We start from the raw sequence: 24,620 nt of genomic DNA on the forward strand, positions 1-24,620 counted from the left end.
CCGAGAGCAGGTCTGGGTGTACAACAGTTGGGGTGTCGTGGTGATCCACTCTGGGACTTGGGAGCCCTCCGCAAGGAAGAGCAGTAACCGGTTGTGATGGCAGAGGGATTTCATTGAATAATCCTGGTGGTATTCTTCATGCTGTTATTAATGCAGGATTCTCACTCTCACATTATACGGAGATGCCACAATGAGATCCAGGAAGGTATTTTGTGTGACTTCCTACATAAAAGCAGAAATGCAAATAAGCTACGTTAGCATATTCACATTCTATAAATGGAAAACTCAGACACATGGAAACACGGTGACACAGCCAGAGACATGCTTCAAGCCAGTGATAAAGATAGCCACAGTTTTCCTACTCTGCTCTTATGTTTTAACCATTAAGGAGAAAGTGTGATATATTGGATGTTTTTGCAGAATATTTTTGAATGTCAAAAATACCATTGAAGTATGCGTCTCCTTTATGTTTGGTATTATTTTATTTTCCTTTCATATGCATTCTTCAAAAGGCGAATACATGAAATCTGGCAAAAAATTCTTTTATTCTTCATTCATTCAGCGACAAAAATAAAAAAAAAAAAGGGATTTTGAGCCGCTCTTTTATGGAAATTGGGAAACAGCGGAATAGTTTCTACAGCAACTTTCTTTATTGTTGGCCGAATCAAATGGCAAAAGTTTTTATTCACCTACGCATCTTACATTTTAATGATCCACGTGTCACTCCTGAACTTCACCCACCCGTGCTTATGCATGCAGTTGACATTCCGGTACGATCAGTAAGGCACATGCCGTTCAAAGGAGTTACAATCTCCTCTTTGTTTTTGTGGTTTTGGTTTTTTGGGGAAAAAGAAAGAGTAATTGCCCGTGTCAACTGATGTTCATTACACGGAATTGTTTAGCTCTCTTAAAAAAATCATTGATCTGCTTTTCCCCTGTGAAAATATTCAAGGTCTCAGTTCACAAAAGAGAAATCAGCATGTAAAGCAGCAGACTAGCAATCTGTGCTGCAAGGAGTGGGAGCGCAATGTTCTGTGCAGCAAAAGTCAGAAGTGCTTGCTATCTTAAAAAAAAACAAGACAAATATTTAGTGAGGATGAGAAACATTACTGTTGCAGTCAGATGTGATTTTGGGGAACGATCTGTTTAAAAATAGGGAGGTTTTTTTACACATTTGTATGTAGCATTTATGATTGAACATTTGTTAGGTAGCATCTGGCACGAACTATTCCTCTTTCCGCCGAAGTTTCATGGCTTTGTTTTGTATTTAAGGAGGATATTACCAAAGGTAATTGGATGTCTCATTCTCATTGGTATGGTCATGGTTTTAACTTTTTAATGACTCCCTCGAAATAGGAGGAAGGGGAAAAAACTCAACATTTGGGAGTTTTTTATAGGGAATATGGAGTATTTAGATTTCATGGAGAGTACCCACGGTACGTTGTGTGCACGCAGCAAGTCAGAAGTGCCGCCACCTCCACTGTGGATCAGGGTCCGTGCGCCGCAGATAACAAAGATAACAAAATCTGGGGCTCCAGTCTCGTCCACATGCTCTTATCATCATTTGCTGTTTGCATTGCAGATGCACGTAACAGATTGTACAATATGCTGTACAAACAGATTGGTAAAATGATCTTTGTCTTGAAACGCTGACGGCATAGATGAACGAGAAGGATTGAAAGTGTGCCTGCAGTGAAAGCTGCACAGCCCAGACGCCAGAGTTTTGGACTCATGTCCTCAACAAAAAGGGCTTTGTGCATCTTTGTTGAAGCAAAGATCTGTTCTTGCTGATCTTACTGTGAAGGGCTGAAATTTTAAAGAAGATTTAAAAGAAAACAGCACAAAGATCATTAGGGAGTGAGTAGGAGAAGGGAATGTGCCTGCTTCTCCCTTTTTTTTTCTTTTTTTTTCCTCGTCTAACAGCATTTCTCCTACACTTGCCAAACCAAGTGTGTCAAAGGAGCAGACTTTCAAACTTTGGGTAGTTGCTCACAATATTGGAACAACGGCCTGAAAAAAAAAAAAAGACTGGGGCGTCCAGGGCTGAGACTTTGACGGCCTGACTCTGGGATGTGCTGCTCATGGAAACTCTGACATTCTGGAAATGACGAGAGTCAGCCTGCAGACTTGGCTCTCGCTCTCTTGGGCTACTCAAACAGGAAAAATTCCAATACTTAATGTCTTTTTCGTCGTCCAGGGCATGTAAGGAGATCATCTACTATGCCCTGTGTGGTTAAGAAAACCAAGAATTACTCATCTTATTTGTTGAAGTAGTTAATGTGCATTTCAAAGTGGCTAAATGTCAGCTTGTGGGGAAGGGAGGAGTGAAGATAATTTCAATGAAAATATTTTGTGGGAATAGATTGCTCAGTGAATATAGATAATCTACAGCTGGTACAATAATGATATAAGCCTGTTTATATGTTTCATTAAATCAATAAACTATTTACGTGAAAATTGAGATGTCTGCATTGTGCAAAGAGCTCTTTCGGAGGAGCTCTGCTTAGGGCCGAGGAACGATTTTGCCATTTCGAAACACTTCTGTTTCTCTTTCACGTGAAAGTGCTCTCTCACTAAAATTATTAAAGAAAACATTTTTCAGCTCTGAAGTATTGCTTGTATTTTGGCAGTGGCTGTGGCCAATAGTCCAAGTGATGGGAACTGCTGAGCGCTTGGAATTTAACTTGTGTTGACTTAATGGTAAAAGAGATTTTAAGCCTGAGCGGGACATAAAAGTTGGAGATATCTGTTTTACAAGAACTCAATAAAACGTCCCTGTGTCAAGGTAACCACAACCCTTGTGGTTTTCTGAGTAGGAGGTATGATGGTACCTCAACATGGCATAAGCCAGGGCTGAGTTCTCTCCCTCTGGCCCCCTGTCCCTGGCTGAGCCGCTACAGTCTTATTCGAGAGAGGTAGGTCTCTAGATCGAGCAAGAGATCTCATGTCGCAGGATGCAAATGTCTCAGGTTTGGAAATCTAACTGAACTGCAAAAGACATGCTAGTTCATCCAGCTTGTTGTCTGCCAAATCCACGCTTGTTCTGTTCCATGCATTCTTAAATGTTTTGTCCAATTTTGTTTGGAAGTGGACCATGGGATGATGTTTCCAACTCTCTCCCTCCTCCAAGATTAAACGTTTTATTCTTATACTGTAAACACACAGTCCTAACATTTTTTTTTGTATTTTGATCCCCCCGTTTTATTTATTTTCTGTTGTATAATCTGTGTTCTGTGCTAATACTGATGAATGTGAGAGATGCGTTTTCTGTCATGTAAAATAGTGCTGGGATAAACTCTGCCTGAAATTTTGGCTGACCCCTTCATCAGGCTTAGCTCAAAAATTAATTTGTCATTACCCAGGTGCTATGTACTAAGCTTTACTGGCACAGAGGAGCACCACATACTGTATGTTCTTTGGAAGGAAAGAAAGTGGTCATGTAATCACTGAGACAGTAAACAGTCATTTCCAATCTAGTAATATTTTATATGAACTGGCACTGTATGTTATATATCATCCATCTTGCTAATCCTTGTTCCACATTGCCTCCCACTTGAGGCCAAGAACCTTACAGCTGTGCCAGAGAGTGGGTGGAAAAACAGTCTTATTATTAACCTAAGTTGAAAACATAATGGCTTTTTGAATGTCTTCATTCACAGATGCAGTCGTACTAAAATATTAATACCCTTAAGTATAGAGAAACAGAACTTTCACTTAAAATCCATTGCCCATGTGTGTTGCAAAAGTGAAAGCCTTAAAAAAGCATTGCAAATGCCCTGTACCTTTTGTTTTCTATCTTGGAAATTCCAGTATTCTATAATAAAGGAAGCAAAACATTCTTCAGAGTAGGTTTTGAGCAGCGTTGCTGCCATCACTAGAATTGTCTTGTGGTAACTGAGAATTTCTCCAGTCTTCTGTTTCTTTTTAAACACAGGTAATAATTAAATCGGTATTGAAACACGGATAACGACTTTTTAGTACCATGATCAAGCAGAATTGCACTGCCAATGTCAGTGTGTGTTTAAATCTCAACCCCAGTGGGGTCAGAAGTATTCAAGATGCATGTGTTTTCTGGGAGCAACCATCATGAAGAGTAGAGGAGAAAACGGTGAGCCTTACCTGATTAATCTTCATAGGACTCCAGAATCTTTGATTTTCAAGCAGAAATGAGGGATCTAGCAGTGAAAACTGAGTAAATCTGCAGCACAACATCACTGAAAAGCCACAGAAAAAGGAGATGGTGCTGTTCTTCAGCTGTAGTCCTGGTTTACATTTCCTAGGTCTGTCACTCACTTCTGTGTGTATCTTCGCAGGTAAAATACGAATCTTCCACAAAAGCCTTTGGGATGTGTAACAGTTGTTCTTAAGTATTCTGAAAAAAAAAATAAGTCCTGACTGTACTAATTTATGACTAGCATGAAAAAATTTGTCGCCTTTTAAAAAGCAAAAAAAGGCTTGAAACCTACGTTGTATCAGGCCATGTGTTGTAAATCAGCCTAATTGTTTTAGAATTCAGAAGTGTTTCATCATTTTAAATTGGGCTTGTCTGATATTTAGTTCCACATTTTTGATAACTCTGCAGGACTAATCTGTAGCCTGCTGTTGCACATGAAAAGCTTTTTTTATCCTATCTTTTAAGACTGATGGAATGAGAGGAGGTCGACAAGTAATCGCTTAGTTATCTCTGTGTCAAAGCTTATGATATGCAATATAGTGAAAACGTGCAATACGCAGTTCCAGAAATAATTTTGCTATATGTTAAGGTTTATCTTTCTTGCATACAAAATGCAAGAGTGAGTAATGCTGCAGTCTGATAAAGGATTTTAAATTGCTTGGAAATATCTTTAGATTTGCCCTAATAAGGCTTAGCAGGAGCCAAAATGTTGAACAAGATACGGGTCCCAGTCTTACCAGGACTTCCCTCCAAGCGCATCTTATTCCTCTATCCTCCGTCTCAAGTAGGAAAAGAAATTTCACATTTTTAGAACATCATTTTGCAGTTTCTCTGTTGACCCACTGCACTCTGTGAATAAATACAAGTCATCTATGAGTAGAGCTTTTTTTCTGAAAAGGCCAAGCAGTGTTTGTTCCCAGTAAGAACTGGTGGTTGCAAAGCTCATTTGACAATCTGACCTCTAACCCACCATTCCTCAGTTCTCCTTCAGGAAAAGTTTGCATAGTTTTTCCTTAAACTAGGTATTTTAAGTGATGTTGAATAAAAGACGAGGGCACACTATGACATTATCTACAGGATACTGCTACCAAAATATTATGATTGTCATGTTGGTCTTCATGCAAAACGAACACTGATTAAAAGAAAGAACCTTTTGTCAGAGAAGGAGCAGAAGCTGAAGATGAAATACTGTACAAAGACCCCTTGGATTTTTTTATTTTATTTTGGTTTGGGTTTTTTTAGCTTTCAGATAAGGCTGGGTACTTTGTTCTAAAGCTCTATGAATTTTTTTGTTGCAAAGCACCGTTAAGCTGCACGTCCGTGATATTTTGTTGGACATGTTCCTGTAGCTGCCATGGTGACCTGCAGAGAACGCTGCACAGAATCGTACTACTCCAAACATGATGAGATACATTCAGGATCCGCATGCTATTGATGCCAAGGAACACTGAATAGTTTCATCTACTTTGCAGACAAGCTTCAGCGTAAGCCCTCCTGCCACTGCCTGCTCAAGGCCACCTTTGACAGCCACAGGAGCCAACACATAGCTGTTTAGGCACTCGTTTTGTTCCTTTTCTCTATTTTTCCTTCTCCCTCTGATTAAGTTGCCAATCATCCAGCTTCTTTCTCTTCTTGTCTTGATAAGTTGCCAATCATTTCATACAGCCTATACCTCTCCAGCCAAGTATTTCTCTTCTCATAACTTGGAAACAGGCTGCCGGAGATTTATTTTAAATCTTGATCTGATTAAATGCCACATCATGATCTTTGGAGAGCCATAGGGCCTATATATCATGGTACTATCTTGTTTGGACTGCTCTGCACTGGTAGAGGACTTCAGACATGCCCCATAGTTCGTCCAACACACTCTCAATATTCCCTTCCCTTAATAGATGTTAAATATTGGTGAATAGATTTTTTTAACCAGTTTTCCAAGTCACACGAGGTTGACAGTATGAAGAAGTGGTCAATTGTATGAAGACTTTTGGGGGGAATAGCATATTTATTTGTATGGTACATGGGTTCTTACTGTTTTGCTCTGATCAGTGAATCATTTATACAAAGAATGCAAAGTAGTAGTGTTATTTAGGAAGGTTTTCAAGAAGTAAACAGCAACGGGAAATTAAGCAAAGCTGAAAGGGTTCACCGTGAAAAGTGTCTTTAAAATTAATGTTTGTGAGATTGCGAAATAGTTTTCTGGGGGAAATTATGGGAAGGCTGATTCTGGGAAATCTACAGATAGGACCAGATAAAACTTTGGAAGAATTACATTTGGGAGCGTAATGCTGTCCTGTCTGGGAGGGGAGTTTAGCTGAATTTTCCTGCCTCTAACAGTTTTATAACTCTATTAAAACTGCTTTCCTAGATTTGCAAGATAACACTTTCCCCCAGTATTTGTACTTCATTAGCTCATTTTCCAGTCACAAGGAAAAGACTGTGTGAATCATCTTAGCTTTTCTGTCTTGCATTTTGGAAGTACATGTGTTACATGTCTATTCTGCATCTGCCTTCATTGATTTTACTTTAGCTAATCATCAGAGAAAAAAACAATAAAAGGAGAATAATAATAAACCAGGATAACAATCTCTTACCACAAGCATTTTCCTTGCTCCTATGAGACTGTCCAGGCAAGGTGAAACATGAGCTGTAATTCTTCATCAGGACACTTTTTATTTTTACACCGTTAGTCTGTGCAAAACAAGATACTGTACAAAGGGCAAACGTGAGTCAGGCTGGGAGGCTGTTGTGAGATACCTCTCAAATATCTTTGAGCTTGAGCCTTCTGAGCATGGATCCCACACACGAAGTGTGTTCTTCATTGTCATTGCTTGTGCTCATTAAGCGCTGCCATTTATTTTTGTGTGCCTGCACAAATATATGGCTTTATTACTAAAGTGGTTTGTTTATCTTTGCTGCTGCTGCATTTATTTTAGCACTCATCTAAACAATTAATTAGGGAAACACTTGAGTGCCGAATACACTTCTTCAGATACCACTCAGTTGTGGTTTTTTATTTCCAGGAGCATCAAGCATTTTTTAAAAAAAAACATCTTTTGCGTTTTTTTCTAACCATGCATTTTTCCCCCTTGTTTGAAGCTTCCACAGGCAGAGTACATTGCTTTGAAAGATCATCCGCCCTGTTGAGAGTTCAAAGCTAAGTAAAGATGATGCTTAAAGTTCAAAGGCTCTGTGGAGTTGTATCTTCATCTGCATAAATTTGTTTCAACCAACTAGAAAGACAGAAGAGTTGCCAGGAATTTCTTCTATTTCTTTGTTTTTTATTATTATTAAAAAAGCTTAATTGGGGAGTAAATGTGTCACTGCTAACAAGTTCAGGGAAAGTGAAGCTCCTTAGATGAAACACTGCTTGAAGATGTACACAGGGTAGGAGAGATTTGACATGTTCTGTGACCCTGTGAGAGGGAAACTGTGAGTGCCTAGAAATCAATACGAGATATGTAAGGGTTTATAATGTTGAAGTCAAGAAAGAATTGAAAGTATTTGGCTGCATCTTGGGCAAACGAAGCAGGAAATATGACGTATTCAGACAATGGATTTAAAGCTAAGTTTTAAAGATGGGGAAAAGTAACACGTTTCTAAGAAAAACGTTTTCCGGTAGATGAAAATTTGCTCCTTGAAAATAATGTGGATATTGTAGCAAATCGTGACTCAGAGTAGAGACTTTGTCAGTTCTTTGAGCAGCTGGAGCCTCTACTAGGTGGCTTGGCCAAAAGTGGTAAAATATGGGGTTGGGTGGCATGGGGTGTTTGAGGGGGAAATAGGTCTTTGTTGGCTGAAGCTCAGAGCACTTTGAAGCAATATTTCACCTAGAATTTCTTCCCATGCTGCTGAAGTGCCCCTTAAGCCAGCTCAAATGTCTTGTATTGATTTCTTCCATTTCCTATAGGCAAACTTTTGGAAGAAATGTGCCAGACTGTAGTCAGTTAGATGGAAGCAGCACTTGCAAGTATTGCTTTGCTGTTACTCACATCGCTATTGTTGTAGTATCTTTTTACCTATTTCTTTTTTTTTTATGGTTTCTTTGCAGTATTCTTTTCAGCTCAGGACATTTTATTCTTTCCATTTTACAAGGAGAAGCTGGGGCACAGGGACATTAAAGGACGGATTGTTCAAAAGCATTTAGGCATCTAAAGATTCAGATGGATATTGAACATTATTTTCAGAAGAACTTCAACACCCTATTCCTAGAAATGAATTATCCAAGGTCGGATTTAGATTCTTTTACAAAAATGGAATCCGAATCTTCCAGATCCAGACAAGTGTTGAAACCAACCGATGCACCGTCTTCTTATCAAGTTTCTGTGTAAAGAACAGGGTTGAGTTTTTGTTATTCTTTTTTTAATGGGTTTTCATTAAGTGTCAGCAATAGCAATCTTCCCACCCTGTGCCTCCTTTTATAACTCCTTCTTCCTGGACCTCTTCCTCTTTTGTCTCTTTGTATTGCTAGATCTGTCTTTTCCTATACTGTCTTTAGAAGATGCAAGTTGGAGTTTTAGAGTTGTCAGGGCTGTGGGTGGATAGGTGGTCTTGTAATACTAAAGGAATGTGAGGAATTTAAACAAAAAACTTCATCATGTCAGGTACAACAGGACTGGATAAACAGTAGCTTTAAAAAATGCATCTTAATTTCAGCCTTTGAATTCATAAATTTCTTGACGTATTTCTGAAAGCAAGGTGTGACATATGACATTCTTACTGTCTTGCATGTCTGTGGCAACATGGGCCACACTGAGATTTTAACGTCTATGGTTCTGTTTCTAAAAAAAACACATTAATTCCTGTGTTCTTGCTCTGAAAGAACTCGTCTTGTGTGTGAAATCTGCTAGTGAATGAGAGCTGGTTCCCAACTGATGAATGCAACAATAAAAAAGTAATTAACTGATGTTGTCTGCTAAAGTTAAACAAGCTTGCAATATATTTCTGAGGAAGTTAAGCTGTGTTAGCAGGGATTTTGTGGAAAAGCCACTTAAATTCCTTCATTGCCGTTTCACAGAATCACAGGCTGGCTGAGGTCAGAAGGGACCTCAGGGGTTCATCTCATCCAACTGCTGCTCAAAGCAGGTTGCTCAGGGCTTTGTATAGGCAGGATGTGAATATCTCCAGGGATGGAGAGTCCACAACCTCTCTGGGCAAACCATGCCAGTGTTTGATCGCCCTTATGACAAAACTGTTTTTCCTTATGTTTCAATGGAGTTTCCTGTATTTTAATTTGTGCGAAGTCTTGTCCTGTCAGTGGGCGCCACTGAGAAGGCTCTATCTTCTTTTCTTCCTCCCCATCAGGTACTTATACTCATTGATAAGATCCCCCTGAACTTTTTTATTTCTACACTGAACAGTCCCAGCTGTCAGCCTCTTGTGATATCAGAGATGCTCCAGATGCTTCACCATCTGCATGGCCATTCACTGGACTGCCTCCAGTATGTCCTTGTCTCTCTTGTACAGGGGAGCCCAGAACAGGACCCAGCACCCCAGATATGTTTCAGCAGGGCTGAGCAGAGAGCAAGGATCACTTCCGTTGACCTGCTGGCAGTGCTCTGCCTGATGCAGCCCAGGATGACACTGGCATTTAACCAGTGAAAATAATTTCCAACACAGAACATAGGTTTTTCGTAGTGTAGGCTTATAAATTGCAACTCTCAAAGTCAAAGGTTTAAAGATTTGAAAGGGATAATTTTATGGTAAGGCTATGCTATTCTGAATATTTTTTGCTACAGAGTTGCCTCCTAGTTGAACAAAGACTTGAGTGACTTCTCAGGAGTTGCAGTGCAAATAGAGGTTTCATCAGAGCAGAGGTCTGGAAGTCTTATCAGAAAAACTAGGTTTTAGTAATCTTTCTTGAGCATTCAAGTGAAAGAAAACATATAATGAAATACAGGATTATGAGATGTGTGTGTGCTTAGAAGTTGGACTTGCTACTGGTGAATATTAGGGTTGGAGACAGTAGGGCTTTTGAAATGTCATTAGGGAAAGATATGTCCCTGCCTATGTTAATTTATGTAAACATGATCTTTGTAGAGTCTTTTTGAATGGAAATACAGTGTCACACCAGTTTTCTGCTGTAAGAATGGATTAATAAGGGAGGACATCTTAATTTTTAATTTCCTTTTTTTTTCTAGCGTCTGTGCTCTGAACCCTCTTTCTCTACTATATCCAAAGACGCATTTAGCAGATAGGCAGACTTTGGAGTTAACTTGCACAGAGGACGTGTTAATTCATTTCAAGGCCAGTAAACTCAAACCAGTAATTGTTACCTGGCTAAGGCAAAAAGGAAACAATGACCAACTGCTAGGAAGAAGAGAGTAAGGATTTGTATGAGAGGAGGAGAAAGTGTATTAAGGATTACGGAGAATTAGTGAATTAAAGATTAAGGAGAATTAGTGTGAGAATAAGAAGGAAAAGAAGAAAAGAAAAGGTAAAGGGGAAATGAGGAGAAGGTAACATAAGAACCAGCTTTTATAGTTTCATTGAGGTGTCTCCCCCAAATTCAAGATTTCTTTGCATATGGTGCATGGACGTAATGACAGGTCTTGTTTAGAATGATTTCCAATTAAAAAAAATATTTCTTGTTTCTTCTGTATTTCGTTTATAGTCTATTCTGTTCTTTACAGGTGGGAAGTACTGTGACTTCCCATGGGAGACCTCTCACGAAGCTAGAAATGGGAATACCATCTCCCCACTCTCTTCCCCTGCTGTCCTACTTACTTGAGAATTTTTTTTTACAAAAGCTCTGACATAAAGGTTTTATCATAAGCCATATGTAATGATGTGTAAGTTCCTAATTATTCCCTTCCTCCAAAATCTAGAAGTGTGAACAGACCAAACGTGAACTCAGTAAGAGGTGCTGAGCAGCCACTTGGATTTTCTTGCTGGTGTTGATTGACTGACAGCCTTCCATCTCAGAAAGGGGATTTACAGTGGATGGGTGCTTGGAGGAGTTGGCAGAGGAGGAACATCCCAGGCCAGGCCAGCGATGTTTCCATCAACGTGCAGATCAGAGTGTTGAGGCAGTACTGATGTACGGGTCCAATGCCACCAACTTGCAGGGGGGTTGGACTAGATGGCCTTTGAAGGTCCCTTCCAGCCCTAACAATTCTATGATTCTATGATTCTAACTGCTCATCAATATCTCCACAGCACTTTCTGAGTTGGTGTTTGAACATCTCTCATCCGCTGGTCAGTCCTGGCTACTACAGCTCAGCTCATGCCATGATGGTTTCTTTAGGGACAGATTAGTTAGTAATGGCACGAAATTGCTGTGTTGCTATAAACCTGATTTGTATGTATTTATTTACCCTGCCACCATGTCTATAATCCAATTCTGCATCTGCTTTTTTTCCTCCCTTTATTAATATCTGGGCTGCCAGCGCACATTGCCGACTCATGTTGAGCTTCTCGTCAGCCAGCACCCCCAAGTCCTTCTCCTCAGGGCTGCTCTCAATCCCTTCTCCACCCAGCCTGTACTTGTGCTTGGGATTGCCCCGACCCAAGTTGGCCCCTTTCTTTAAAAGTAAACCAGCAAGCCCTGACACACTGTACCAGCATGCTGGCCAGTTCCTTTGTCGTCATTGCACAGACAGCAGGAGAGTTCAGGAATTTGCTAAAAGCTGTCATTGTCCTATACGAAAAAATGTACATTGAAATTCTTCAGATACTTTTACAGCTATTAGCTATTTAAAACTGTTTAATATAAGTGGCTTATTCAGAGAGCAAGAAAAGCAGATTCTGGCAATTTTGCCCTTGATATCTTTTCTATCTGTGTCGCACTTTAGTCAAAATTTACATAATAATGGGTAGGGAAGTGTTGTGGCACACGAACCGGTGCATATTAGTTCTTAGTTGCTTTCCCAAAAGGCTTGAAAATGCAGCAGATTTAATCTAGGTCAAAAAAAAAAAAAAAAAAAAAAAAGAAAGGAAAAAAAAAAACCCCACACTTCCATTTTGTAGGCAGAGGACATTTATAGAGAGCATTTGTATTCACAAGGGTACAGGAATGACAGAGTGCGACTCCTCCAAAAGAGCTCCCCGGTGCAGCTGAAGGCTGACAGCAAACCAGGACTTGTGGCCAATTAACAGAAAGGCCGTCATAACTTGCAAGGCATGGAGAGAAAAAATTGAGCTCCATGGGATCATTTTTCACTGGCCATTTACAGGGCTGTTACCGGCCCGGAACATTTGTGCTTTAATGCGACAGGGGCGGTTCGGGGCACGCTGGGGCTGGTGCGTTGCTGCCCTGGATGTTATAACCGGGAGGAAAAATAGAGCGCGGGGTGGAATTTGGCACGTCCCGGTTGTGAATCCTTCTCTCCTCTGAGCCCCTGCATACCTTCAGCTAATGTATTAATATTAGAAGTGGCATCGCTATAATGTGTGCTGTCATTAGAGCGGCGATGCGGTTTCCTGGCTGGTGACAGGATTGGTAATACGGTTTCCATCAGGGTGCCAATTATATCAAACTATTAGTAAACCTGAGCTAATTGGGAGGCGGCGGCGTTAAAGGTTGATTTCTGCGGTATATGGCGATTCTATCAGGGATTGCTTCGGGAGGGAATCATTGCCATCGTGCTCTGAGCAAGAGGATGGTGCAGGTGGGTATCAAAATACATCCCTGCCTTAGCTGCCTTCCTTCTGTTCAGCAGAATTACAGGAATAGTTGGGTTTTTATTTCTGGAAATGTTTTTTATTTTCCTTTGTCAGGAAAGTATTTGCTATTCAGGCATTTCACGTTTTTCCTCTGGTTATGTATGGACTTACCCAACCAAAATCTCTTAAAGACTTGAAACACCTCTCCTAATGCTAGACAGGTGTCTTCCATGCAGGTTAACTAATTGCACTCAAATCTGTATTACAGAAGCAATGCTGGACCAGGCTCACTGCACCAGATTTAATGAATGTGAAAATGCTCGTTGCCCAACCACGCACTTGAACTCCTCTAGCAAAAGGTCTTTTCAGTGGCTTTAGTGGAAAAGAATTTTTTGATGTCTTCGTTGCCTTTTGGAAAATGACAGTGTAGGTCATGGTGAGTTTGGTTGCAAATCACACTTTCAGGCAGCTGTTTGTGATTTACGGAGCATGTGTTTTAGCATTCGGGTGAACAGCTGGAATACAAGAGACCCTTCTAAAAGGCAGCCCTGTTAAATCACAGGATAATGTTTAAATTTTGGTAGTGGAACAGTGAATGTGGAAATCAGGAGAGGAACATTTGGAGGATTAAAAAGAAAAAAAAAGCAAAAGAAATTCTCCTTAACTTAAACTAGTTTGAACTGTGCTGGATTGACAAGAAGCTACTGTCCCCATTGAGATTCCAAGCTTGTATGAAGCCAGCACCTGTTCTGCTTGCAAATGCACACACAAAAGTGAGCTTCATTCACAGAAAGAAAGAAACATAGCGGGACTTCACTCATTTAGCCTTCCAGGGCCTTCAGTCCCTTGATCTGTCAGCTCCTTAGAATTCAAACGCAGCCTTTAAAGGAATTTTCAATTCACAACATGATGACTTTGTTGATGTCCTGAATGTGAATGTATTTTGAATTGAATTTGTCTGCCAGGATTCCATTACTTGCTAAAAGAATACAGAGTTCAATCATCAGATAATCATTATAGCTGTTTTGAAGTGTTTATTTTATTAGTCTAGAAGGTAAAGCAAATTTCATACTTTTAAGTTGTTGCAGGCTTTGCAGGCGCACTGATAAGCTCTTGTATTTCTATACCCTATGGTTAGGGTTCAGATACTGGCAGCAGGTGATAATACGCACAACGCAGGAGAGATCCAAACTGACAAATTTTGACAGTTGAAAACTATAGAAACTCATAAATCAGACCAACGAACATGAGGATTTTTTTTCTCCCGTTCCTTTTCTCTTTTAATTCCCAAAAGTTAAATTTTCAGGCCTGGGAAATTGCAGCACGTTTTTCCTTCAAGCAAATCAAAACCTCAGAGCACCTCATAGGACAATGTGTTTTAATTCCTGTCCACGTCCAAGAGTTATTTTTTCATACTGATGCATGTGTGTAATTCCTCGTAACTTTAATCTAGGAACTGCATATTCAGTTTAGAGAGCTGTAGGAGACGTTTTCATACCCGAAGCAAGATGGAGGGTGCCGTATTCATTCGAGCATGAAATCCTGGCTGAGAGATTAAGCCTCTTACACAGATCCCAGTGCTGTTAAATGCCAGCGAGGAGCGTGTAAGCCACATCTCCGAGTGGAGGAGAGCTTCCTTTTGTTAGTTGATCAAAATTAAGAATGTAAACAGCTCTCACGGAGCAATTAGTCTGTGCTTGAATTGAGAGAAAGTGATAAAAATAATGACACGACGAAGCTCCTAGCAATGTCATAAGGCTGTATCTTACAGCCCGACAAAGCCGTGTCTTCTCTACTGGGTGGATGGAGGGAAGGGTTTCACAGGTGGCTAATCTGGGTTGTAGAGCAGAAGTCGCACGAGAGGAGAAGTCCCATTGCAGGAGGTCACTAACAGCTCTTTGAAGAAATCCTCTTGCTCGTAGGAAAAATGGCAATTTTTGAAGTTTCATGGTGAAAACTGCAATTTGTCGTGATTCCACAATGTGCACAAGTGTCCTCCAGAAATCCAGGTTTGCTGTCAGCAGAAATTCATGGGTGCAGTGGTGGGAGAGTCCTCACCATTTGTTCTTTTTTTACCCATCTCTAACTTCTAAATGATTGCTTTGGTGAAGCCGTGGCTGCATGATCTCCGTGTAATCTTGCTGCCATCTTTGACAGTGACTCCAGTAACGCTGTTTCTAGCCATACTCAAGGCCATTTGCCCCTGTCGATGTCTTGCTAAACAGGTTTCTGTAGAAATTAAATAAATAAAATCTCCACCACTGGTGCTAATTGGTGCCTTTGGCAGCCTGAGCAGGGGCTTGTGAATTGAATGTGTCATGGAGAATTGAATGTGTCAACTCTCTCCCAATGGCTGGGACCTTAAGGTCTTTTTCTGGCATTACATTTCCTTTGAAAACAGAAAAAGAGTTAAAAAAAAAAAAGAGAGAGAGAGAAAACACGCTGAAATAAGAAATCTTTTCCTATTTTTTTAATGAGGTGTTGAAGTTGAGCATTGTAGTGTACACACTGCAGCATTTTCTCATCAGATACTTTAAGAAGTAGGGCTGGATTCTGACGTTCTTTCTCAGGCATCCCGTGTGTTCTATCCGACACCGTGCAGCGTTTTATTCAGTCTGTTCAAGCATCTGGCAGGATAGCCATGAAGTTGTTGCTGATGTCCTTAAGGGACTGTAGGGATCTGTGTGATTCATTCAGTGTTTTTTCTAGGTACAAAGAAGAGATGTCTCATGCTGTAGTAAATACAGTTCCAAGTAGAGCACTACCAGCGTACCAAAACATGGGAGATTTGCTGCCTTGGAGGCGCTGACTGGCAGCACAACCTCCTGTCTCCTTGGTCTAGAAGATACTAGCCCACATGGAGTTAAACTGGGCTGTATTTCAGGCTCTTGAGGATGGGCAGAACCATGGCCACAAACTAATTCACCTCTTAAGTTGTCCTGACTAGGAGGGGAGAAGGTTATCACTGTCAGGCTTGGAGTTATTTGGATGTCAGAAAAGTTTAGTTGTGGTTCAAGCTGCTGTCAAGTTTGTTGGTGATGAAGCCAAGATTACGTGTGCAGGGGGCTAGAGAGAGAGGGTTGAGGTTTTTTTCTTTTTTCTTAGTAGGAAACCTACTTTTTGTTTTCCAGCAGTGTCACTGATTTGTCTTTGGCGATATATTTTCTTAGGGAAAATGGAAGAAGGAAAGTCATTTCCTCGCTGTCTTTCAGCAGAGGAGAGCTACCAGGCCTAAAGCGCAGATTAGCCCTGTCCTCTTACACAGGCATCTTCCCTTCCAATATTTCTGCAGAAAAAGCTGAATTTTGTACTTTCTCCTACAGGACGTGGTACTGAGCCAAAGGGGTTTTACATTGGAGGCATCTTCAAAGCCAGCTCGCTGGAGCTCAGTGTTTTGTGTAAGTTGGCAGCAAGCACCTCTGGAAAGTCCATAGGCTGAGCTATAGTATTTCCTTTGGGACCATGTGCACTTTTGCCTTTTCTGTTCTGTGTTTTTCTTTTTCTTTAGTCCAGCCTTGACCTCTTTAGCAGATAGCATCAGAATCAGGTATCCACGACTGCTGCCCGAGCTCTCCTCAAACCATAGCAAAACATAGAATCATAGAATGGTTTGAGTTGGAAGGGACTTCAGAGATCATCTAGTTCCAAACCCTCTGCTATGGGCAGGGACACCTTCCGCTAGATAAGGATGCTCAAAACCTCATTCAACCTTGCCAGGGATGGGACGTCCACAACTTCTCTGGGAAACATATTCCAGTGCCTCACCACCCTCAAAGTGAAGAATTTCTTCATTTTCTCTAGTGGAAATCTGCCCTCTTTCAGTTTAAAGCCATTACCCCTTGTCCTCTCACTACATCTCCTTGTAAAAAGCCCCTCTCCAGCTTTCTCGTAGACCCCCTTTAAGTACTGGAAGGCTGCGAGAAGGTCTCCCTGGAGCCTTCTCTTCTCCAGGCTGAACAGCCCCAACTCTCTTAGCCTGTCTTCATAGGAGAGGTGTTCCAGCCCTCAGATCATCTTCGTGGCCCTCCTCTGGACCCGTTCCAACAGCTCCATGTCCTTCTTCTATTGGGGGCCCCAGCACTGAATGCAGTACTGCAGGTGGGGTCTCACGAGAGCAGAGCAGAGGGACTGAATCACCTCCCTCGACCTGCTGGCCATGTCCTGTTTGATTTTGGTTTTTAAAGAAGATACGAGCAAAATGAGTCCAGAGAAAGATTTTATCCATGTACATTTTCAGATGTGTCAATCTGTGAACTTAGAAAGCTCCATTTTTGTCAGGGTCTGATGACCTACCTGAAACATCTGCACTTTTCTTATTATGTTACTGCTTTGTCCCAGTCCTCATTCACAAAGACATTTTTCTCTCCTGCACTATTACTTCCTAAAAATGACTAGTTAACACGTATTTCACAGCATATTCATCTTCCAAGTGCAGTTCTTTCAAGTAGTGCCAAGACTGATAAACCAATAGATTTCAAACTTCTTCTTATCGGAATAAGCCCACAGAGCTGAAATCTAAAATGAAACTCTTTGGACCCACAGTAAAGGACATCACAATTGCAAAGTCGTGACTACCGCTTGATATTCTCCCCTCTGAATCCTCTCTCCTGGTTAAAAAGCTTTGTATTAAAAAAGCTAATAAACCAAATGAAGGAACAATAGAAGATAGACTTTGGAGCTGGCTGGCAGGGTAGAAAAACATCACAGTACTTTCTCAAAGTCATCTTATTAAATGTCACAAACTCGGGTTTGTTTCCCATCTTAATTCTGGAATAAAATAAGTAATAAAATAAAGTAAGTGTAATTCACTGAACGTAAGAGCTGCCTTTTGATTGTTCTCCACTACATGGAAAATGAAAATAATTTGAGAGCTAGAAAATGTTGTTATTTAAGCCGATCAGCTGGCCCAGGTAGCCTCTCACTGGGTGTTACTCCTGTGCATGTTGCTTGAACGTTGAAGTTCATATATGGAATAAAATAATTCAGATTTTGAGAATTTGCGAGTGAAGTAGAAGATTTAGAAACGCTCCCAGGCAGTACAAACTTTAACAAGCTGTGGCTGGCTGTAATAATAATTCCTGCCAAACAATATTCGGCTCACTGAAATAATTATTAAACCGTCTCTATTGTAAACTGTGAAATTTTAAGGAACCTGTTGGCAGTATGAAAGATGCTTCTCCCAGCTGTGTTAGCTCTGCAGTACCTGCCTGCCTGTGTATTGTATCGCCTGCAAGTGCTTTTCTGCGTTAGGGATAAACTCGCTGCATTCCAGCTGGGAATACATGGTTACCTTTGCTTGTTATAATGGTAATGGTCGTCGCCGGCCCGGCTGTGAAGCCGGAGGGAGCGTTCACGGTGCAACGTACAGCGTGAGCCAAGCAAGAGGCAGCGGAGGGGGAGCTCCAAATTCAGCCCTTCCTTCCGTGGTGTGGTGTGGGCCACCTCCACACGGCTACTTCAAACGTGCTAGCTGTGTTCTCCTGAGCACCCTTTCTCCTAGGCCTCCTCTGCTGCTTTGGGGATGCTGTGAGGTTGAACAAAAGCGGACATATCAAGTGGGACGTGATGTATCACCTTGGTCAACATTAGGGAGCCAGTGCAAGCAACAGCTTTGCTCACTGCCTGAAGGAGAAATTATTTTACTCGTGTCACGCTCCAGGTGAGCACAGAGGCTCGAGAGCCAAGGTTTCTTCTATTTACTGTTTGCTTTTGACATTTCTCTGGAGTTGCAGCAGATCTCTGCGATTAAAAGAATAGGATTGTTTTCTGATTCATCAGTAAAATCTACATCATCTTGTTTGATATGAAGTAGGTTTTTGCTTCAATAGCCACTTCTACCTCCTAACCAACATTACCCAGCATGTTTTCCATCTCCCCGGAGCACTGAGGACCCCGTGTGCAGCTGCAGAACTCCATAGCAGTTCTGGAGTCTCTTCTTAATGTGACATGGCTCCAAAGCAGGAGCTGCCCATGACCCTATTTCCCTTATGGATGGGAGTAGCAGCAGATTAGGCTCTAAGGGTGTGTCTGCATCAGTGATTTACTGTGCTGGGTGGGAGCTATTTAAGTGTGAATTTTCTTTGTGCCTGTACCTGTAACCTTGTGTTATGCTCATAAGTGCACGAGTGATGCTCTCAAAATGGTTTTCTTCTCGCGGGAAGTAAAATTGAAGTCACCAGTTGGCATATTGTGTCGAGTATCTGACCTGCAACGTGGATGCACTGAGGGTTAGGTGGATGTAGCCTCACTCAGTACTGCCAACCATCATCAGCCTCCACTATTGCACCAGTGGTGAATTCACCTGTAGTTTATCTTCCTCCTTGCAACTGAGATGAGTGTCCTACCTCCGGTCCTACCTGGTTTCAAATGGTGGGGAGCAAACCTTAGCTTTTTCATATAAGGCTCTTTATTTAAAATCCTGCTTTCACCTGATTTTCTGCCTGGGATGCAACAATGAATTCCTGCTGCTTGAGCTTGCCATGTTGCTTATATTCAAAGTGTAATGGGGAGCCTTCAGAAAAATATAACCTTATTTACACTGTACAAAGCCAATTGGATTTTGGTTAACTTAATTTCTAAGTGATTACAGTTCGCTAACAATGTAGGTGTGCTATAGATGCAATGCACAGGGGGTGACTTTTTATTTTAAACCATGCAAGCTTTCTTTTATTCATGTCATTCAGGCAGCCTCATGATAATTCACATTTCCAGCTTTCATAATGTGTTGTTCAGCCACTGTTTTTTCTCCCTCCCTATTGTACTCTCACAAATCATACTCACTAATTTCTGAAAGCTTTTCATTTCTCTCTATAGGTTGTTGTTTCGTAACATTTTATACAAGAAAAGCTGCTCTTGAGGCACAGAATGCACTGCACAATATTAAAACTTTACCTGGGGTGAGTACATTTACTTTTTGATCCTAATTATTTTATTGCCAGAAAAATAGCCCTTTTGCTCAAGTTGCTGTTGGGTGCCCCAGATGACCTTGATCTCTTCAAGGGAGGGTGGCTAACCTGATGGTCTGTCCTGTAACGGTGCCAGTCCTGTAGCAATGGCATCATCTCAAAAGGCAGTTGCTTTTCTGTAGAAAGTCCCTTGGCTGGGAACTGCTAATTCCTGCTGACTAGAGGCAGTTACTGAAGTGCAAGGTAGATTCAATTTTTTTTTTTTTTTTTTTAATTTAAGAAGGAGGAGGAAAAACATATGGCAGGAAAACACTGCACCACTGGGTCTTCTAGTTTGAAAAGGGAGAGAAGAGGAAAAGACAAAATGCAGCCAACTTTGTTAAATGCAGCCTTTATCCACATGGTTTCTAAACAACCTAACTGCATTGGCGTGGTGGCTGCACATCAGGGGACCATGGAGCGTGGTACCATGTAGTGGTTTGCACGGTGTCACCCTGTTCCTTGCCACTACCTCTCCTTAGCAATCTGTTCTCACTGGTACATCACACCAGTGGTCAAATCAGTTGTGACTGTGTTGTACAAACTGTAGCTTGCTTTATCCTATGGTAGTTCAGATAGAGAGAAGCGTATCACTGATAATTGCATGATTTAACTCTGAAATTTTCTTGTTCTAATGTTTTAATTTATTCTGCTGAACATAGTCAAATACTTTGAGATGGGAAAGGGAAAACATAAAGGATGGAGATATATTCCCTCTTGATGTACGGGAAGTGTTCAAGTATGTGGTTGGAGTGTATGGTTACAGACACAAAAATGAATAAATGTATAAAACACTGTATAAATAAATAAAACATTGGTTGGACTGACAGTTATATGGCCAATATCTCCTTTAGCTCCTACGTGCTGTATGTGAAATTGGACAGTATGTGTTTGAAAAATTCACATCTGGCCAGCTCACTTTATGCAACTCCTGTTAGGGAAGCCACCTCATCTGTCATGGAAATGACCAACCTAGAGAAGTATGTCAGATAGTTACCCGTGAGTCCTGCTCATTCACTGAGGTAAAATGGGAGTCCTCTTGTCATTTGCAAGTGAAAATGCTGGAAGAGGTGGTAGGAAATCTGCAGAGGTAGACCAGCTACAGGAAGATAAAAGAAAAAATTGTGGTACTTCAGGTTTGAGTGATGTTTTCCAGCAACTGGCCCTTGCAAGGGACAGTGTCAAGACCTTACAAGTCTCCCAGTGTCAGGCTCAGGTTTTCAGGGTGTAGAGGATAGATGTGCCATCCTCAGAGAGAGAGGAAGGCTCTGAGGAACGATTCCCTTTGACACCCCTTCAGAGCTCAGGTTGAATCTCAGCATCCTCTGGCTCTGCAGCTCCAGCTGTTGATTCCCATCTCCACTGCCAGAAAATGCTGAGCCCTTGGATGAATGCTCTCTAACCCAATTCAGCTAGTGTTGCATTTAACCCAACTCACTGTGTAATTGCTCTCCAAAATGCTTAGAGTCAAGCGGCTGTGCTGGTGGCTGCGTAGGATGGACACTCCAGCAGAGGTGGTCCTGAGCTGCTGGAGCAGCATCCTGCCCAGCCAGCATCCCTGGGTCCAGGTAGAGTGTGGGACTCTGCCCTGAAGCTCTACCAGGAGATCTATACATCGGTCCCCTTAGAAGCAGAGAGGATCCTTTCATTTGTTCCTCTGTTCTTCCCTGAGCCCCACGAGCTGGCTGCTGTGTTTGAGAGATCTTAGTTATCCCAGCGGGTGACTCGGAGGGGCAGACTCCTTCCCTGACCTCGCCGTGTACAGGTGGCAAAGCTGGCTCAGCTCTGCATTGCATCTTATTTGAGCAGGGCATCATTTTCTCCTCTGCTTTTGTACAACTAACGAGCATGCGGCAGTTAAAGAGACTACTGTACCTTTTGATTTTTTTTTTTAAATAAAGCTCAAAAATATACTATTTTCTTCTAATGCTACTTCTAGCTCGCTGTCGTTTAAAACTTATCTTTTCAAGCTGCGTTCTTCTGTCCTGACTGTGAGGTTACAAACTTTTCTTTTAAAGAAACATGAAAATTACATTCCCATGACTCTAAGGCCTCGGCTTGAAAAATACTCCTGATACTGCCAGAGGTGTTAAGATTTTGCTTTGAGATAAATTGTTATACCTACTTCTTAAAGGGACACCTCTAATAAAGGGAAACAACTCACATACAGATCTGTCACGTCTCTTTGAGAACAATTCAGCGTATATTATGTAACAGATTCTATATTTTGCACGTGCTGTATGCTGACATTCAGCAAAAATGGTGATACTGCTACGCTGCATCTGTGTATTCCCAAAATAACTTCATTTAAGCACACTTTAAAGTTGTGGCACAAGTGCTGAAAACACTTCACATTAGCAGGGTTCTCCTTACATGAATTTTAGCAATTTTTGTGTTGTTAGCTCTGGCTCACTAAGCAGCGTTCACCGAACGAGCAGGAATCGGGGCAGCGGATCGGTCCGTGTGCGAAACAGTCTCTGAGCAAATGGAAGCGATCTTCTGGCAGAGTCACAGCAAGGGGTGAATTTGGATCAGGTTCATTTGGGCACCAAGTGTCAGCTTGCTTCCAGTAAATGAGATCTGGTATGGAGGAGGTTCAGTAATCAGGTGTCTCCTGGAAACAAAAGAATTCCTGCCTTCCACTTTTGCTGTAACACCACTATGCGTCAGATGAGAGGCATCTTTAAATAGCCCAGGAAGAAAATCCGAGGCAAAGGCGGGTGGTTCGTTAGTGTAAGATCAGGAACGACGGCAGATGCAGGAGCAGGGGGCTGCAGGGATGCTGCAACGGTTGGAACTGTGCACAGGTGTGACCCGCACTGCTGCAGGAGCGTGAAGGGGAATACCTCTACGTTCATTAAGTGATGGAGAGGCCAGATTGTTTCTGGGCTTAGTCTCTTCATTTCTTAAATGCAGACCTGCTCCATGTAGCTCGGTAAGCAGGTTTTGGATCAGCACTAGTGAAGCTAAAAAAGTGGGGTTTAGTGTGAAATTTATCCCTCTTCCAAGACTGCGTGTTCAGTTTGATTTCGGTTGGGATTTGAGCAAAGCCTGCAGTGCTTTTTTCTATACGTGCTCTTTTCCATACGTACTTTTTGCACGGACCTCATCCTTAACAGAGACATGAAAACACGAGCGCTTTATCTGCTCCTTTGAGCTGCACTCTTTTAGTGGACATGAGGAAAATAAGACCAGACATAAATGATTAATGCAGAATCTTGGAAGAATATATTGCAGGGTGCCTTGCTGTTTGATTACAAGCCTTGGAATTAGTCAACATTTCCATAATTCTAAACCAATATACACCTGTTTTCCCACTGTGATGTGAAGGCACAACTTAATTTAACAGAAACCCTGCTGTGCTAAATCTCTCATTAAATACCAAGCTAGTTCTGTAATTTAAAGTTGCAGCACCACTATTTTAACTGAATTGCCTTTGTATTATAAAATTAATAAGACGTTAATGATGCACTTTGCTGTATTCTCTCAGATTTTTTTTTTCCACAGCAACAACAACAAAAAAGAAAGATAAAGAAGAAAAACATGTCACCAGCTGACATCTCAAGGCTTTTCTGGTTTTAATCATTTTCCTGAGGATAAAATTCATTTAAAAGATTTTTTTAAAATTTTAAAAACTTTCGGCACAAGTAGGATCAAACATCATCTTTTTACTCATGATTAGTGTAATCTCTTTGTTAGTCATAATATTCCTTGTCATATAATGGAGCTTTTATCTTTCCCCAAAAATGTATTTAGATATCACTTGTTATGGTAGGATTGCTACTAGGCAGAGAAAAAGATGTACAGCGTTTGAGAAATAACAGGCATATCGATGTATATGATACATATCAACGAAACAGGGACAGTTCTCTTCTCTTTACTTGGTGCTGGCACCACAAGTAGCTTTTACGTCTTGTAAAGGACCAACATGAATTTCCAGATGTGTCTTTTCAAATGTAACATGCAAGCCTGTAGCTCATATCCTAGCTCATAGGAATGTGGTTTGTATTATTCAACTTACAGTCAGGTTTTCTTGGAACCTTGGTTTGGATTTTGTTTTAAAAGGCAGAAGGGAGAAAAGAGAAAACCTCAATTTGAATGTAATAATGATCTTAGAAATGTGCTTCTTTGGGATGAGATGTAGAACTGAGGCCTTAACTAGTCTCATCTTCATTAAGAATCTCATGGCTTCGTTAGAGGTGTTTAACTTCTATTCCCTAAACAAAATAATCCAATAAATTCCTCCCATCTAAATTTATTCGGTACCTTCAGTTAGATGTAATAATCTTAGTCCCTCTGTGCTCTAATTTGCTGCTTAGTGAAAATTGGCATCTGTATAGAGGGCAAGCCTCGAAGAGCTGTATGCAGGGACTGCTTTAGCTGCCTTTGTGGCACTGACATTTTGTGTTGGTTTTATTTTTAACATGCATTAGTTTAAAAACAAAATGTGCTGGTTTGCTAACTAGTGAATTGGGTAGGATTTCCCAGCAAAAGCTAAGTGCAGATAGGTAACTCGAGAGCAGTATATGTTGATCGAATTCTTGGAGCCCAGTAGCTGAATAAACACACCTTTAATCTCATGCAGAAGCTATTTGAAGTCAGGAATCGATGGGAATCTCTTTGTAAAATCTACACTTAAAACTCTTTGGAGTATTTGTTGTGTATTTGAAGTTAGGTTCATCTGACATGGCAATGATTATTTGTTGCCTATATGTATATTTTTGCATATAACCTCGTAGCTAAGTTTATCACAGAAATAAATAACAGCCCACACTGATTTAGGTCTCAGCACTCCGGTGCTTTTAACAGACTAATGGTTTACGTGGTTCTTCTTTCAAGTGGGATATACGTGTGCCAAGTAGCAGCAAACCTTTTGTATTGAAGTTCTGGCATGAAATTAG

The 24,620-nt window shown here is 41.1% G+C and overlaps 1 protein-coding gene across 8 annotated transcripts in view; it reads left to right on the top strand.

Moving 5' to 3' along the window:
- The window catches only part of CELF2 (CUGBP Elav-like family member 2), a 273,325-nt gene that overhangs the window by 155,229 nt on the left and 93,476 nt on the right, over nucleotides 1-24,620 (top strand). For all 8 annotated transcript variants that reach the window (XM_086609776.1, XM_086609779.1, XM_086609778.1 and 5 more), the window contains one exon: nucleotides 19,589-19,671. In XM_086609776.1, coding sequence (XP_086465902.1) covers nucleotides 19,589-19,671 — 83 coding nt within the window. The remainder of the gene's footprint in view (nucleotides 1-19,588; nucleotides 19,672-24,620) is intronic.

This window comes from Tauraco erythrolophus, chromosome 4 (assembly GCF_009769465.1).
Source record: "Tauraco erythrolophus isolate bTauEry1 chromosome 4, bTauEry1.pri, whole genome shotgun sequence".
Classification (NCBI taxonomy): Eukaryota; Metazoa; Chordata; class Aves; order Musophagiformes; family Musophagidae; genus Tauraco; species Tauraco erythrolophus.